Source organism: Corvus kubaryi, unplaced genomic scaffold (genome assembly GCF_017639235.1).
Source record: "Corvus kubaryi isolate FWS band 111438036 unplaced genomic scaffold, C.kubaryi_AGA036_p1.0 37398, whole genome shotgun sequence".
Taxonomy (NCBI): domain Eukaryota; kingdom Metazoa; phylum Chordata; class Aves; order Passeriformes; family Corvidae; genus Corvus; species Corvus kubaryi.
The window spans coordinates 23,580,250-23,597,821 of NW_024581137.1; the positions used below are offsets into that span (position 1 = coordinate 23,580,250).

The 17,572-nt window shown below is 40.1% G+C and overlaps 1 protein-coding gene across 2 annotated transcripts in view; it reads left to right on the forward strand.

Annotated features, from left to right (window-relative positions):
- The window catches only part of RFTN1 (raftlin, lipid raft linker 1), a 97,079-nt gene that overhangs the window by 68,939 nt on the left and 10,568 nt on the right, over positions 1–17,572 (forward strand). The window contains exons 6-7 of one of the 2 annotated variants that reach the window (XM_042043289.1): positions 1,046–1,249; positions 9,633–9,748. In XM_042043289.1, coding sequence (XP_041899223.1) covers positions 1,046–1,249; positions 9,633–9,748 — 320 coding nt within the window. The remainder of the gene's footprint in view (positions 1–1,045; positions 1,250–9,632; positions 9,749–17,572) is intronic. The other variant, XM_042043288.1, reaches the window with a different exon arrangement.

Here is a 17,572-nt window from a genome sequence, read left to right on the forward strand (position 1 = left end):
TGAAGTGCTGCCAGCCTGTTTCTGAGCATCTCCCTTCTGATATCTTTTTCAATTTACACACTGCTTCTTGCTCAGTGACGTTTGTTAGAGAGCAATGTTAACATTTTTCTTTACTTTTGCTTGAAGTTAGAATAGAATAGCTTGGAAACCAGAGGAGCTTATTGAGTGAAGCAATTTCATATAATGTCTTTGCCTTTCATATTAATATGTTTGGGGAGAATTTTTGCATTTGGAAGTCAATAGAAATTCTACCTTTGATTTCCATGTCCATTAAGAAGTAAAATGATAATGTCCAAAGTTTTTTTATTGGTTATTTTAATTATGGATATACCCTTCTGAGAAGGATATCTGCTTTTAAAGTTAATTCCAGTTTAGGGCTGTGAAAGCTCAGCTTTGCTGTCAGCAATGACTTTTTTGCCCGTAGTAACTGCTCCTAAAATATACTGGAGAAGACACGGAAAAGGGTCTAGTTCTAATTTTTAAGACCCTTCACAATTCCATTTTTAAAATTCATTTGCTGTTGTGTTAATGTCTCACACTGGCTCAGATCCAGAGTAAATCAACAAAGCTCCCATAGTCTCTATATGAATGATTCATTGCATTTTCTTGAGATGAGACTGCTATTGGCTTGTTCCATGCTTTTGTGCTATCAAAACCAAGTTATTTAATACTTTAATGGCCATGATCTACAGAAAGCAATTCCTTCTAAATTTGCAGTAAGATTTCATATTTGAACAGATGATTCCCATAGGGGAATGTTGCATTAGTACTCAGGTATTACTGTCTTTAAATGTTTCATTATCAACAGTGAATCCGTTCTGAGTGAGAAATATTTTAACAGCAAACAAAATACTGTATTGGGTCTTGAGAGAGTCCTGCTGTGTTGGTTGCTGTAGAAATGCATTAAGGGGATAACCACATCCCAAACAATTTTTTGCAGTTGCACAGTGTAATTAGGCAAGGGCAAACAGTGGGTTATACATTGTTTTAGGTGAAATTTTATTGATATGGTTGTTGCATTATTCCATTTTTTACTCTTTGGTAGAAGCAGAGATCTTCATTCTCTTCAACAAGCCCAAAACCCCACAAAAATGCAGCCAGTATTATACAGTGACTATCCCTATGAGGATCTCCAGGAATGGGCAGACTGTCAACAGCTTAGAAGCAAATTGGCTGGAGCACATGACAGATCACTTCAGGAAAGGAGGCTCATTGGTAAACGCCATCTTCAGCCTTGGAATGGTAAATGGTATGGAAATTACAGAAAGCATTATGCTGTGATTATTTTCCTTTCTCATCTAATAGAGGTCATTATCTTTGAAGAGAAGACATTTGGGAGGTGTTTTAATGTGGGCTTGGGGCAGATTTGTATTAGATCAGCCTCTTTCAGTGAAATGGAATGAATGTACAGAAAATATTTTGGCATTTGAATAAGGAAAACAAATCATGTATTGTATTTTATAAACATACTAGAGATGATTTTGTAATTGCAGAAATATACAGGGTTAATAAACAGTATGAAGTCAAGTGAATTAAACTAATAAGACTGCAAAGCAGATGACATAAATAGAAGGGTGACTTAGCTGTCCAGCTACACACTGCATCTGGCTCTGATTGCAGGTCAGTGCAAGGACTCGAGTGTTGTCTGGCCCACAAGACATCGGTTACTTCCAGTTCTTGCAGAGACCCTTTCCACCTGGATGGCACAATGTTTTACAAAATTGTCTTCTATTTTTGTTTCATCTTAGCTAGAGTGATGGATAAATTTTGGCCTTAATTCAAGAAGATTAGAACTCCTAGATTTTTGCATGCTGTGGAGGAGTGGCACTGGGTCCAGCTTAGTACTGTAGCCAGTCTGTACTACACTCGTGGCCACCATGGCTTTGAAGGCAAGCCTGCTGTACAGAGAAGGACTTTGGTGCATAGATCCAAGAGACGTAACCAAGGAGCCAGGAGAACAATTGAAGGGAATAAAAATGTTGAAGTTGCAGCTGGATTAATTTTACTGGAAAATTATGTGACTGGTATACTTCGCGGTTAAAGTGCTTATGGCTGAATCTTTCACCTAATTTTGGTTTGGTTTGCATTTTTCAAAAGGAATGTGGTAACCCAGAGATTGCACATTGCTACTAAGATTAGGTGGTTTAAGCCTCAAAATTATGGGGGAGCTGCTTCCAGAGCATCTTCTTACTATTGTTCTGAATTCCAGAACCCAGGATAAAACACAGGAATATGACTCAGTTCTGGTAAAAGTCAATCAGGAAATTAACAGGCAATCCTAATTTCTTATTTTACAAACAAGTAGCAAAAAAAAGGAAGGTCTAAAGTTCAGCTGGTGGAATGCTTTCACACAGCTTCCTGGAAGGCCTTGTAATTGCTAGTTAACTTGCTTAAAAACAAATGGTCATTTACTTTATGTATATAAATTGCACAGAGGCAAACCTAATTGGCTCTATCAGGCTCAGTTATCAGACTCAGTGGGTTTTTTAAAAATAAAATATGCTTGTCAGTTCACTCTAAAATGTTTTAAACACAACATTTTTCCGTTATTTAAACTTTTAGAGTTCATTTACACAGCAGAGCCCTGTGGGAGGTTCATGTACTTGGATACCAGAGGGAGGAGTGCTGGATAACTGTCTGTGGACATAAAGTAGGCTTGAATGATGGCAATAAAGTTTCAACACAAACAGGACTACAAATTATGTAAAAGTGGACATATTCAGGATTAAGTTAGATTAGTGATTGAAGATGAATGATTAATAAACATTTTTATTATCATTTTATGGTTACAGGAAGAACAGGTTTCGAAATCAAAAAGCTGAAACAAGGTTTCTAAAAGCATATTATGCTATTAGAAGAATGTTTACTAATAATATCTGTAAGTTGCTATCAATTGCAGTTAAATGTTTTATCATTTAAATGCTAAATTTTTGCTATGCTGCAGAGAAATGGAACGGCTTTTTCACTGACATGCCAGTTAGCATCAAACAACACAGGGTAGGGACAAGAGAAGAAGTAGGAGTCTGGGGGCTTCTCAGCTCATTACTTTTTCCTAGACTTCTATGGCAGCCTATCCAGCTCTTCATAGCTGGTCTTATTCACTGATTAATCCTCTTCCAAAATAAGGTAGTATCAGCATACTTTCTTTAATTGACTATATCACATTTCTTTGTTCTGAGGGCTGGTTTTCTTTCTGGCTTAAAGTATGAATTCATTATTTTTCTTATTAGACTTAAAAACACAGTTATTATCTTCTTCTTTTCCCCCTTGTCCTTGGAATACCCAATGAAGTGAAGATTTCCAGATTGTCAGTAGTCATAAATCTGTTTCTTCCTTCTGCTAACAGTTTAATAATTAGTCTTTAAAGGAGTTTTAAAGTTCACTGGTAACAATTGTTTCTTTTTGGTTATTGTACCAGATAATTATAAACAGAAATATAACACAATTGCAGATCACAATATGTAAACTGTGCAGAGTTACACCATATATTAAATTATTCAGATTTTGCAGCCTGCTTGGTCCTTGAATGTTCTCATGTTGGCAGGTAAGAGTTATTTATTTAAATTTGCACTTAAATTATTTGTTGGTGTTTTTCATCCAGCTCATGTAATTGATAATTTTGCCTGTAGTCCCAGGTGTAAACTGATCCTGCCTAGTGATCTAAAGTGACCATAGGAATTCACCCTTGCCCCCTTCTAGTGAGAATGGGGACTATAGCAGCAAGCTGCAGATTAATACCAAATGGAAAGGAAGTAACAGGTGGGGTCTCCTTCTTTCCTGTAACAGCAAGTCTCCAATCAGCAGTGTGAGAAGGCAGAAGAGTCAAACCTCTTCAAGGTTATATTTTGATGCCTTAACAGAGTAACCACAAGCCTGTTCATCTTCAGTTGTTCTGAACTGCAGCCCTTTAAGTGCCTGGCATTTTTGTATTTGTTCTACCATTCTGTCTGTGAATTTTCTGCCTTTCAAACGTAGAAAAAGCCAGCCAACCAGCCAGAAAACATTGACAGTACTTAAACACAAAGCAAATGAAACAAAATGTGGGCTGCTTGGAAGAAGAAAGTAGTCAGGTTTTTTAAGAGAATCTGATTGATTGTCTCTGTCATCTGCCTCTGACAGAGATGATCCGGCGATGGCTTTGACCGATTATTGTCACCTTAGCCACTGAAGTACTGGGATTTCTACCATTCATATGGAATTATTTTCTCTGTGTGTACTGAAGGTGAAAAGATTCAGAAGGGGGGAGGAATGCAAATACATAGCAAAGGCAGACATTCAGGTTACGTGCCGTATAAAGCCATAGAGAGCTAGTTTTCTTCATTGAGAGCAACAGCAGCCTAAAGGTTAGTTTTTCTAGATAAGGAGAAATTGTAGTTCAAAGACAACAAGGGGAAAATTGTTGCCTGCTAAGACAGCTGTCATGGTAAAGTAAGTAATCTTTTCCCATATACCTCCTGTAGATCAGAAGCAAGAACATCAAAATAGGTTTTTGTCAATTGAGCTACATCAAATATTTATACAACCCAGTGAAAATGGCTTTTTCTGCACAGTAGGATACCTTAATAAAAGATGCAGTGGTAATGGAACATTTTCAGAGGAAGGACATTGGTTGTAACCTCTACTTTTGGAGCCTTTTCTTTAAGAAAGTGAAGTTCAAGAGTAAAGATTAGGAAATGATACTACAAACAGCAAAGTCAAAATGTTTTGTTTTATTGGCATTTCTTACTGCCCTATTGCAAATGGATGAATGTTTGGAATTTCTAAGGAACTTTTAAACTTAGGCTATGTTCCATGAGCTGAATCTTGTTAAACAAGAGATTACCAAGAGAGAATACAACTGCCTGAGAATCAGGAAATACTTTACATGAGAAACAGTGAAAACTGGAAAGACCAACTCACCATCTAAAGCTTTAGATGACTGATATTTATACACAGGTTAAGTGACATCCAGCTGAATAAATGTATCTGTAAAATCTGCTCTGCAGGAATCTGTGTATGAGTTGTCACCCCAAAGTGCCAATATAATCAATGGAAATCTAGGCCTGGACCGATACAGTCAGTAGGATTTGTGTTATGATCCACCTCATCCAATGTCAGGATATACAAAAGAGATTAGATACACCTAGATAAGACTGAGGTACTTGGTGCTTCCTTTGCCTTAGTCTTCACAGACACAGGCAAAGGTTGCACCCATCTTTAAAAAAACAGCCTTAAGGACAAACCAGGGACCCACGAAGTGGTCTGCCTCACTTCATTTCTGGCTGGATCACTGGGTAGGTCCTCTTGGAACACACGTCCAGACGCACAAAGGAGAGGACAGTGATTGGGAACATCCAGCATAGGTTTAACAAGAGTAAAGCATACTTGAAACTGATTATCCTCTGTGATAAAATGATGATTTGTGTGTGAAGAGAAAGCAGTAGGTGTCATTTTGGGTAAATTCATCAGGGGAGTTCGACAGTAGCTCCCACAATATTTTTGTATCCAAGCTAGGACCACGCAGCCTAGATGGGTAAAAGTCTGGTTACATGGCTAGACTCAGAGTGTCGTGGTTAATAGGTCACACTTTACCTGGAGTAACAAGTGGAGTACCACAGAGATCTATCCTGAGGCCTGTTGTGTTTAACAATTTTGTCAGTGATGCACAGGAGGCAATGAGGCTTGCTTTTGTCCAGTTTGTGGATGACCCCATACTCAGGAGACTGAGCTGATGTGCCTCAGAACTGGGCTGCTGTCCAGAGGAACCTGGGCAGGCTGGAAGACATGCCAGCAGGAGCTGTTTGAAATTCCATGAGGACAAATGTCCTGCCTCTGGGAAGGGAGAGGCCTTTTCAGTAATCCAGGGTGGGGACAGCCTGGCTGGGTAGCACCTCTGTTGAAAGATCCAGGGCAATGTTAGTAGGCAGCAAGCTGAAGATGAACCAGCACTTGAGGGAGTTAGTTCGGCCTGGAGAAAGGACAGCATTGGGGGACCTAACAGTGCCTATGAGAAGACTATAAAAAAGGTGGATCCAGGCCCTTGATTGTGGTGTGTGATAGGAGGATTGGAAAAAATATACATGCATTGAAATAAGAGAGGTCCTCTTTGGATATAAAAAAGCATGTTCTCATCATGAAAACAGTCACTCTCTGGAAGAGGCTGCCTAGGAAGTTGTGCTGTATTCGTTCTTGGAGATTTTGAAGATGCAACTAGATAAAGCCACAAGCAGTCTGGTCTGCAGTTGTATTGAAACTGCTTTGAGCAGGTGGTTGGACTGGAGACCTCCTGAGGTTCCCATCCAGCTGAATTATTCTATGATTCCATGAAACTGTTAGATCATGTGCATCTCACCTAGTGGGCCAGCTCTAGAACATGTGGCTGTTGACTTAAGTTGCTCTTAGATGTAGAGCCCCTGTGTGGTAAAGGTACTGGCAGATAGACTCAGTGCATCTGTCCATCTCCTTGCCCTTCCACACCTCTGTGTAAGAGTTTACCTGAAATTCCTGCTGATCCTGAGAGCATAGCATGGGTTATGTGTGCCTTTTCTTCAAAACACGACCCTGCAAGCTTTCTTTCTGCGGCTTTCTCCTCTCCCCCATTATTCTCAGCATCCCAAATGCTTCACATGCAGAGGAAGTAATGATCCAATTATTCTTTCCTGTGCCTCCCCTTTTTCTCTGGAAGAGTAGTACATGACCTGTAAAAAGTAAAATGTGTGGGCAAGGTGTGAGATGTGAGAATTGGCAGGTCTGCATTCATGACATGAATGCTTAAAGCACTGTGGCATGACAGGTAGAGAGGAGGTCGCTTCTGGTTGAGAGGGAAATCTCAGTGACTGTCATCAGCCAGTTTCTGTAGAGTTTTTCACCAGCATCACTCTGTTGAACAGACACCGTTCTTTACATTTGCAGCTGCCTTTCTCTCTCCATTTTCCCCTTCAGTTTTCTCATTTTCCCTGTGTTTCTTTCCTAGCAAAAAAACCCATTAAAAAATCAATGGATTGTATGATTCATAGAGGTAGCCTTCAATAGTAATCATTGTATATCCGACAAGGAAGCAAAGTCTTAGAATCATTTAGGTTGGAAAAGACCTTTAGGATCATGAGTCCAACCATAAACTCAGGGCTGCCAAGTGAAGTTTCTGCTGCCTGTAGCTATTGGTTTCTAAAACATTGCATATGTGCCATCATATTCACATATGTGGAAGCTGTGAATTGCATGAGTGGAATGTGCAGCAGAATGAAACATAAAGGATGATTTACGCGTGAGTGTAAACACACGCCTGCTGATTGTGTTTTGATCACTTATTAATTAGCTGGCAAACACGGGGCGGGGGGAGAGCTCAAGCTGCAGTTGTGCCAACGGTGTGACACTGAATTTCATTAAGGGAATTCACAATACAGGAGCAGTGCACTGGTGCTGTATAAAGCTGCTCTGGTGAGATCTGGATGTCTGTGTCTAGTAGGGATCTGCTTTCAGTCTTAGGTGCTGTCCTGTCATCCCTCCTTTGGAAAATTAAAGGGGTATTTGTACATTAGGCATCCTGAAATAGATTTGGATATGGGTTTGGGTGTTGGAATGTGATATTTCACAGAAGTTGAGTTGGTTCCCCCTTTGTAGTGTAAGGTCTAACAAAGTGCTGTTTTTGAATGAAATCCAGTAATTAAATCTTGTACCCTTTGGAATGTGACAAGCTTTCTCTCCCTGTGTTTTCAAACCTGTAACCCAGCTACTTAGTGATCTGGCCTGTTATTTCGCAACAAAAATGTCTGTTCTTCTCACTTGGATGAGAAATCTGTCTGGATGACAGGAGTTACTGCTTTGTAGTCCAGCTCATCCACCTTGGAGCAATGTGTAATCCTGGCTTGCTGTAGTGGTGAGGAGTCTTCATCTCTCTTTATTTTAAATAGAGTTGCAGGAAACCTGCCTGTGGAAACAGTGTGAAAGTAGACAGAGTCATCTTCTTGTTCTTTCAGTCTCCCAACAGAATCTCAAGAACAATCCCTAGTAAGTGGTTTACCACTTCTTTCCTTCACACAAGTGAACAGAAAAAAACCTGTGTTAGTTTAGAGACAAGTACTTGCATCTTCTCACTTGCAACTTAATGACTGGACTGCAACAGCAGCAAAAGAGGGACTGTGCAAATGGAAACAGAGGGGCTGTGCACTGACGCCTGCAGCAACAGTCTAGCTGCAGTGTGTGTGTATGTGTGTGTAAACATAAGCCTCCAAATGCCGGAGTCTGGTCTGTTGTGGGCATTGCCTGCAACAAATTCTTTATTTCCAGATAATAAATTGAATTTAGATCATATAATGACATTGGGAGATGTTGACTGAGCTTGTGTCTGCAAGAGGTAAAAAGCCTCTTAATCCTCTTCACTGCCTCCTTTGTGAAAATTGTTTCTGAGTTTGATATATGTTTTCCCTTGGAGGCAGCGATTCCTTCCTGCTGGCATTTCTTGACCTCGTAACATCCACCAGGAAAGCAGGATGACCCTGATGAAGGACCTAAGTAGGCTTATCCAGAAGACTCCCCTGTCAATTCAAGAATCTGTCAGTTTGGCATGTGTGACTGCATTTCAAAAACATGTATCATACCAGTTCAAGGAATATAGTGTTGCTAGAAATGTAAGGAAGCTATCATGCAAAATACAACATTTGGGGAGGGGATAAGCAAGGTCTTTATAATCAGTCATACAGAGTAAATATATTGTTCATATTAGAAGGGCTGAAAAAGACTCCTTTTGACAATGTGAGAAGAGTTTTCTCTGCTTGTAAAGAGCACAGTCCTGCTTATTTACAGTTTTCCTAAACATAATTCTATTGTTCCAACAATCAGCTTATTTTAACAAAGAAAGATAAGTCTTTTTTCTTTTTTTTTTCAGTTATTCCGATTCTATTCTGTCATGCAGCTGACAAAACTTAAGTTCTGGAGTGATTTCTGGTTATTGAGTGTGTGGCTGAGTTAAAGGAGAAAGTGCTGCTCGAGTAACTTTAAGAGTATGTGTTGTCTGAAAAAAGGCTGAACGTGTTGGGAATGCAAATGAGAACAGAGAGGCACTAAACCAGATGGTCAAAATGCCTTCATAAATTGATTAAATAGTTATGAACATATCTTTTCTTTCACACTGTTCAGATATGCCAGATCATCCTTAGTCCGTGTAGATCACTGTGGCTGCAGTGGCTGATCCATATGCAGGGTTCTGACTGATGTGAATGAATGGATATAGTCACAAGTATCAGTATCACAAATACCATAAAAATAAATCAGTATACCTTCAAAACCCCTTGAAAATAACATATTGACATAATACATGGTCTTTAGTATGTTTATAGCTTCAGATAGGTGAGCAGTACTGCCGAACTGAGGACTGAATTACTTTTGCCTGCTCAGAATGGGAGAGCTGTGGTTTCTGATGGCAAAGGGTGGAATAAGAGACTTGGACAGCGAAGTTTTGCTATTAGAGAGTAGTATTGCTTTTAAGAACTGCTAGAGATACAAGTCTCATTCATTTAATAGAGCTGGACTGTTAGAGAATGTCTATGAACTTTTTAGTAACATCCTTGGAATAATGTGTTATTAATAAATTCAGATGCCTCACTACACATGGAGTGCCTTCTATAAAGCTTACAGACAGCCCTGTGTTTTCACAGATTCTTTACATGGGACAATGGATGGAGTATTTCTCTTTGAAGATGTTGCTGTGGAAGACAGTAAAACCACGCAGGGCTATGATGCAATTGTGGTAGAGCAGTGGACTGTCTTGAAGGTATGTGTATAGTCTTTCTTCTTTGACTTTTTTTTGTAAATCAAAACACTCCAAGACTCTCACATACTGATCTGTGCTCCAACAGTACCAGACAGGCAGTTGAGGTAAAGGGATGCGACGTTTACAGTAATGCCAGTTCACCACACTCTGGGTTTGTACGACGTACTTCTGATCTTGATAAACCTCATGCTTTTTTTGGGAGGTAGGAAATGTGAGTGACAGTGAGCAATGAAACTCAGGGCTGTCTGTCTCAAAATTACAGATGTCTGCTAGATTAACTGCAGAGAGGATCTCCATTGGTTGTCAGGGCAACATGATCACACAAGTCACTGTGGCATCGCAGTTCTAAAGAAGGCAGCCCTTTAGGTCGGCAGGCTGAGCTGCAGCAGGAAGGCACAGAGAGCTGCCTTGGCTCTGTCTGACCTCCTTCATATGCTGAAAGAACTGCATATTCTGGATAGGCCCCCATAAACAAACCAAATGTGTCACAACTTGGCCTTCTGCAGATCCAGGTGCCCATGCAGATCAGTAGAAGCACTGCTTAGGACAGATCATAAATTGATTAAATAGTTATGAATCAATTTGTGAAGCACTGCAGACCGATCTTCCACAGCAAATTTGATACACACAATACCCGTGTATTTGAATAGCTGGGCCTAAATTCTCTGTGACTTGAAGCAAAAAGAACATGGAGGAAAAAGAATAAGTTGCATAACTCTTAGAAGGTTTTTTTTGTTCTATCTGATGTCTGCTAGAAATAGGTGTTGTGTATCTACAAAGGCAATACCTGATCATTTCACTTGGAATGTATAGTAAAGGGTGTAAAATCCTTAGACAGATAGTCCCTCCTTTTGGCACACGCATGCCAGAAGAACAGATTAAGGGAAAATGGGACAGATGCTAGAGTAAGTGTGTAAAATTCCAGGAGACTAGGATTAAGAGTTTTGTTATTAGATGATTTTGTAGTGCAGCAAGAAATGGCCAAATAGTAATGGCTACAAACAACTTGCAGAACACTTTAGTGCATTAATAGCAGCTTTTCTTGTTGCTGATGTGTGTCTGAAAAATGATTCATTTATTGCATTAAATGTTATTCCAGTTATGACAGACTTGACTGTAAATTGTTGTTCATTTTTAGGGTCAAGTTGTGGTGTTGCCCCTCAGGAACAAGGTTTTGGAATAATGACAGATGGTTTCATGAGTGTATTAGGTCAGGGCTGATCAAGAAGGCAAACGTTAAGAAGCATTAATGTTAACCATATGTTTAAAACTGTTAGGAAATGAATAGAGGGAGAAACAGCAAGTATATATACTGCATACTACTGTGTAAGCTGTGTTTGACAGCACCTTATTTCAAAAGGCTGTGTTAGCACAGTAATTGTTCAGAGAAGAGCAGTGGGCATGCTCAGTAATACAGACAGCTTCCGTAAAAGGAAGACTTTACATGATGTATCCTTTCAGCCTGGAGAAGAGTTGCAGGGAATGGAATAGGTACAGAGCTCCTAAATCATAGGAAAGAGGTAAATAGGGATTGTTTGCCGTCTCTTTCAGTATAAGAACTAAGTGCCAAATGGCACTAGTCAGGGCCAGGTGCAAAGCAAACAAAAAGAAGATACTTCAGGTAATTATTTATGCAGCAGATCTGTGGAACTCCTTTCTGGACAAGGTTGTTGGTTCCAGAAGTTTAGAGGATCTTGTGTTCATACAAGCATTTTAATTCAGATAAGGAGTGCCTTTCTGAAGTGAACCCACTGATCCGCCCTTAATATGCCTCACTTCACCTCACAGAATGGTCCCACAGTGCACAAACTGGATTTCTTTCAGTAGAAACTAAACCAGACATGCAAAATATTTGAGGCAGGTGTCCTGCATGCTTGACCTAATATATATTGCTTTTCCTTAACCATCACTTACAGCCATGTTGGAGACAGCTTTCTGAGTTATAAATGGATTCTTGGGCAGAGCTGGTTTGGCTCTCAGACAACCAATCCAAGGTTCTCCACCTCAGTAGGATATCGTAACAAAGTTAGGCATAATCTGTGTGGACACAGGACAGTTTCTGTCAGGCTACATGAGAAGGATAGTGGGGATCCTGTGTTGGAAGATTACTGACCAAAACACCAGGACAGAGCAGAAGAGTATTTTCTAGCAGAGCCCTTTTTTGAAGTGTTAGAGGCCTTGTAGGTGGAGTATCATTTGCTTTCAATTCTAGCAATTCCATACTGGAGAACACAGCTGGTCAACAGACTAAGGAATGAACCTCCCGATGCCATCTGGTGTGTCAGGAGATGCTGTACTGCTACACACCATGTCTGTGAGGGCTAATGCAGAGAATCTCCTGTTCCAGACATAAGATTTGGGATGTGCAATTTCAGAAACTGACTGGTAGCATATACACAGCTTGTCAGTGTGATCAGATTATTCTCTGCTGTAATGAAAAATTTGGATGCTGGGTGCTCCCTGGCAGTTTTGCTCTTTTGAGATCAAGTGTGGCTGTTCTGAGGACACTATGAAAATGTTCCCCACCAAGCTGAAAGTGGAAGAATATGGGAAATAAAAAACCTCCTGAAGGAAGAATGTTGAGGCATTGGGGAAGTCTTACAAAGGTCTTGCCCATATAGAGAAAGAGCAGAGCTGGCCACCTTGATTTTCTCCTCCTGCAACTCAAATAACTGCCCGGATATATCATGCCTCAGGCTTTCTGAGACATAATAGGTGTAGGTGCTTAAAGCCGTGGAATCAGTGAAAGGACTGGAAGCTGGAGGATTCATAGGCACTGTGCACTGTGTTGTACCCAGAAGACCAAGTGTTAAGCCCTGTTGGAATTCACCTTTATTTACCATCAACGTGGAATAATGCAGTGGCAGAGGAGGGGACTGTAAAATGGGGCAGAAGACAGAGTTCAGTAGTGACAGAAGATGTCCAAGAGCCAGTAAAGGCTTTCTTTCTGTTACGAGTGTTACAAAGTATAATTGTTACAGAGATAGTTAGGGAGCAGTGGAATGACCCATTATGTAGAAGATTGGGGGTTTTTTGGTGTGCATTCAGCTCTGATCTACATTAATATTTTCTATTTGTTATTTCCATCTGTACCAAGGAAGTGGAAGAAGCCTGGATGGGCAGAGTGACATAAATGTATATAACGGATCCTTATTTTCAATTTGGTTATTTGGATGAGCTTTGGAGTTGTTCAGATGTGGTCTGAACTGAATGTAAATTATTGTGCTGTATCCTAATTAAGAAGAAGAAGAAACAAACAAAAGAATCCCAGTCACAACAAAAGAAAGCTTTTTTAGAAAGGGAAGACATGTAGCATGTATCGATGCCCTTTAGAAAGAAAGCCTTTCTAAATGAAAAGGTAAAGGGTTGCTGTTTAACTATAAACACAAAAGAGAGAGGTTGGCATACCTCTTAGCAGGGAAAGTGCTGCCTTTTTAATTGCTAAGGCTAATAGAGAAAACAAGCTGAACAGTGTGATGCACTCAGTATGTGTGTAAAATGTCAGTTTGTAGAGGATGTAAAGCTCGCAGCTGTCACAGTATGTGGTCCCGCCAAGCAGCAGACAGGATGTAATAGCTCTGAGTAATTTAACTCTTTCTTTTCAAAGTAGAGCTGTGGTATCCTCTACAAATGACCACAGGACTTGTTATGACAACATACTGCACTCATCCTTATCACTTTAACTCTAAAAATGTCAGGACATATTATTTCCACTGCAGTCTCTGAGATCTAGCCCTAAAACTTGTTTGATGGTTTTAATTCTGCTTGTGTAGGCAAATGTGGGTAGACAGTTCTGACTAATCAGAGCCTGCATGATTTCCCTCTCCCTAACTCTAAATCTGTCACCTTCCCTTCCCCATTACCCAAGACAAAATAGCTAATACTGTCCTTAAAATTGAGTGCTATAACATTCATTTAGGATTGCTGCATTGTTCTGCCTCTGAAGCTGTGTTCATTTTGAAAATATTGTCCTTAATTTACACAGATTTTCTCATTGAAAGTCTTGAGCTGCTGATTCATCACTTTGTATTTGCTGCTATACCATACCTTCGCTGTACTGACATGAATTAAAATCTCAGATACATTGTGGTGTTGCCATTTCCCTGGCAGACTTGAATGGGGTCAGTCTCCACCGTAGACATGGTAAACCTTTTTAAAGTGCGACATACCAAAAGATTTAAAAATTTATCTCTGCTGAGCCTAGGTTGCAAGTTGCCTTAATGTAAGCCTTGAAACAAATTCCCTGGAAATGAGGATTTGATTTGTCTGTAAATCTGATTTAGGTCAGTTAAGCCATGTTCTGCTGTCTCCGGCCACGGGAGAAAGGCATGACCAGGTCAGCCAAGAAGCTGATGGTGATGGGCATGAAAAGCCCAGAGGAGTCATGTGTGTGACCCTCTTTACCACCCAAAGGACAGATATGCTGCCTGGGCATAATATTTCAGCAATGTCTGTTGCTGAATGCTTGTTGCTTTTTAAGAAGAGCTGAACAAAAACCTTCAGGAGCCTGTTACCTCCCAAAGATTTTTATAATTCTTGTTTCATTCCTTTATGTAAGATATGAAAGCAGCATATATACATATATATTTGCTGAACTCAGTAGACATAGGTTTAAAATCCATTAAAATCCACAGAGTATTCTTTCATTGGTTTTTGATGATTAATGTAATAACAAAACCTAGCAATATGAACTAGGAACGTCTTTGATAATTTCTTGTGGCTGTGGTGGTATTGAATGTCTAACAAGGTGAATGCTTCTTCCATGTGAGTAAAGGGCACTTGAAGTAAACAGACTCAAAAGCACATTACGGATTAAAAAAAGCTTTCCTAGCTGTCACAGTTTTCTAAGAATTAGTTCTCTGCTCACTCATAAAACATTTCAGGGAAAAGTGAACCTCCCAGATCTGAACTTCCCACTTAAGAACAAGCTGGGAAAAAGTGTTTCAGTCCTCTTTCATACTTCTTATAAAACCACGCAGGGCACATGTTTCTTTTGCCCAGCAGGTGACTGCAGCCAGGCAGTAGTGCCCTGGGTAGTGCATCTGTGTGAGGATGTTGAGGGGCATGGGAGTGGGTGCTGGGACCCCACAGGCTGCACGCAGAGGCCGCCTGTGGGCGAGGGGCAGTGCAGCGCTCTCCTTCCTGCAGCACGAGCAGGGGCAGTGGAGGGGTCTGGGCTTCAGCTGCGCTGCTTGCATGGAAAAAGATTATTACTTGCATAACTAGGGAGTGGTGCACAAAGCCTTCTGGTAGAAGCCACATGTTGTTTGGGAATAAATTATAACCAAAGGGAATTGTGCTGGGGAAGCTGCCTGGGGATGATTAAGCTGCGTGTGTAGGGCACACTGGGGTATGTAAGTTCTCAGGAAGTGATTTTTTTGTGTTGGTGTTTTTTTCCCCCAAAGAATTGATGGACAAACAGGAAAATCAATGCTCACCTTAAGGTACACCTTAACTGTTGCAGGAATTGTAAAAGTAAAAATGCCAGAGTTATTTAAGAAACTGTACTGATGGATTGCTAGATCACATTTATTTCTTGTGTTTCATGGACAGTTAAGTGGAGTTGTCCCATCATGTGTACATTGTCTGTGCAGTGGTGAGTTCAACATTTCTTTGAATGTTTCCAAGTGTCCTGTGTGGAAAACCCTCTGTGTTGACATATTCACCTTTTCCAGCTTTTGCTGCCGACCTTGTGCTTCTGTAAAGGCAGAATTGTGTTGCTGTGCAAATGTACTTCTTGTTACAGGTGCAGGCAGTATCAGGAGCACTCTGATCTTTCTGTTCATTTACATACATGCTAAAAAATAGGATTTGCATCCACAGAAGTCACTGAGGGAAACAGTCTTTGTGGGCACAGAAGGGTTTTTGGTTGTTGTTTTTCTTCTAATTTTACCCTAGATGTGGAGCCAGCTGTGAATGCTACTCAGCAGCCTGTGTGTACTGAAATTGTGGCTGGATACATCTGAATTGCAGAAACACTGTTTTAAGCAAGATGCTGCCTCATATAGTGTTACAGCCTTACTATATTCTCAAAAATATTTCACATTGCAGGAATTGACATACATATTAATAATAGTAAATAACTCTAAGTTACATATGCCCAGAATATTGATGGAAAAGCCTGCCTGTGGATTTATTACTCTTTTTTCTATTACCTTTCCACTAAGGTCCCCATTTGGCAGGTACTCTTTGTTGGTCAGTGACCCACCTGCTTCCCAAAGCCACTGGTGTTTCCAAGGATGCAGGAGCCATCCCACTGCCCTCTGCTCCACAGCTAATGGATGTGTAGCAAGTGTCTGCCAGCAAGGTGCTGTGGTGTGTTACACATGGAAATTCAGGAGCAGCTCAATAATAGAGGAACAAAGTCCAACTTTTTTTATTGCTGAAGCATTTGTGAAACTTCTTTTTTGCTTCCAATAAATGTTTTTAATGATTCAATACTGTTACACTGTCAGCAGAAATTACCTCTTGGAAGAAGTCTGAAAAGGAAAAAGGCAAATAATTTACGAATTTAGAGCTTGAATTTAGTCCCCCTGTCAGCTGTGTTACTGCAAACATAAAATGTTTGCAGGATGCTTTTACTGGGTCATTCTGGCACAGTCCAGATATTCAATTTCTGTCATTTTATTTTCTTTCTTTTCCACTAAGGTGCGAGTCCTGCCTTTGCCACTTTCACTTCCTCCCTTCAGTTCCCTGGGACAGAAAAGCTTTGGCTTTGGCCAAAAAACCAGTGAGGACTGGTAGCCAGCCTTGGCTGGGGGTGCATGTTGCCTCCCTCATGGGCTCTCCCCTCTATTTTTTGTTAGGAGCTGGGTTTGAAAGCAGTGCCCATTTTCTGCAACAAACAGTAGGTTTTCAAAGCAACTTGTTTTTTTACTTCCCATCCTCTTTGCCATCTGTCAGTAGATTTTGGTATGCAGTCTGTTAGGATTTGCTGATAAAGGTTTTATTAAGATTTATTTAATGGGATTTTCAATCTACCACTCTTTAATCCAGGTTGGAAAAAAATATTAAATAGTGACAATCCATAGCTGCCTTGTAACTAAATCACATTCACTTAGCCCAGGAAAGACTGATTTCTGAAGAACTTCTGTCTTACAAGAGCTTAGTAGTTGTCTTGTGTATTATCTTGCTGTGGTTAAAATCACCACAGTAGGGGGGAAAAAGAAAAGAAAAATTGTTAATGCAGTTGTTTGTGTGGCTTGCCCTAGATATTATTCTTATCATTTTTTTAATCCTATTTTTTTTTCTCCTAATGAGCAGATGCAACTGTGAAAGGAAAAAATGATGAAAACAAACAATACAACTACAAATAAAAAGAATTCTTTTCATGTGGTGCAAGTCAAGGGAAAATCCTAGCTCAATATGCTCTGGCTTCTTGACACTCAAGGTGTGATCAGAGATTACTTATCATCCACAGGAGAGTGGGAAGCAAGTTAATTAAAATTTTCCACCCTTTCAGTGAATGAAATGTCTCCCAGTTTGAGACGCATTGTTTGAACACTTCTTTTTCAGGAGAGCTCTTGCACATTTTTTTCTACTTTTGCTGGTGTTCAAATCCAGTATTTGCTAGTTAGAAAGAACATTGCACTTTCATCTGATGGAACAGTGTATTTGAAATCTTATTTCTATTGTCTCTAATAATAGTAGATAAAATAATTACTGTATTAAATATAAAATGAATACAAGATGACTCTTTTCCTCTGCACCCGTCCCCCAGTGTATTGTTTGTTTAGAAGCATTTCTGCTTTAGAAAGCATTTAATATGACACCAATTAATGGTCTGTATAACTGTGACTCCTGCTGGCACACAAATTCCAGTCG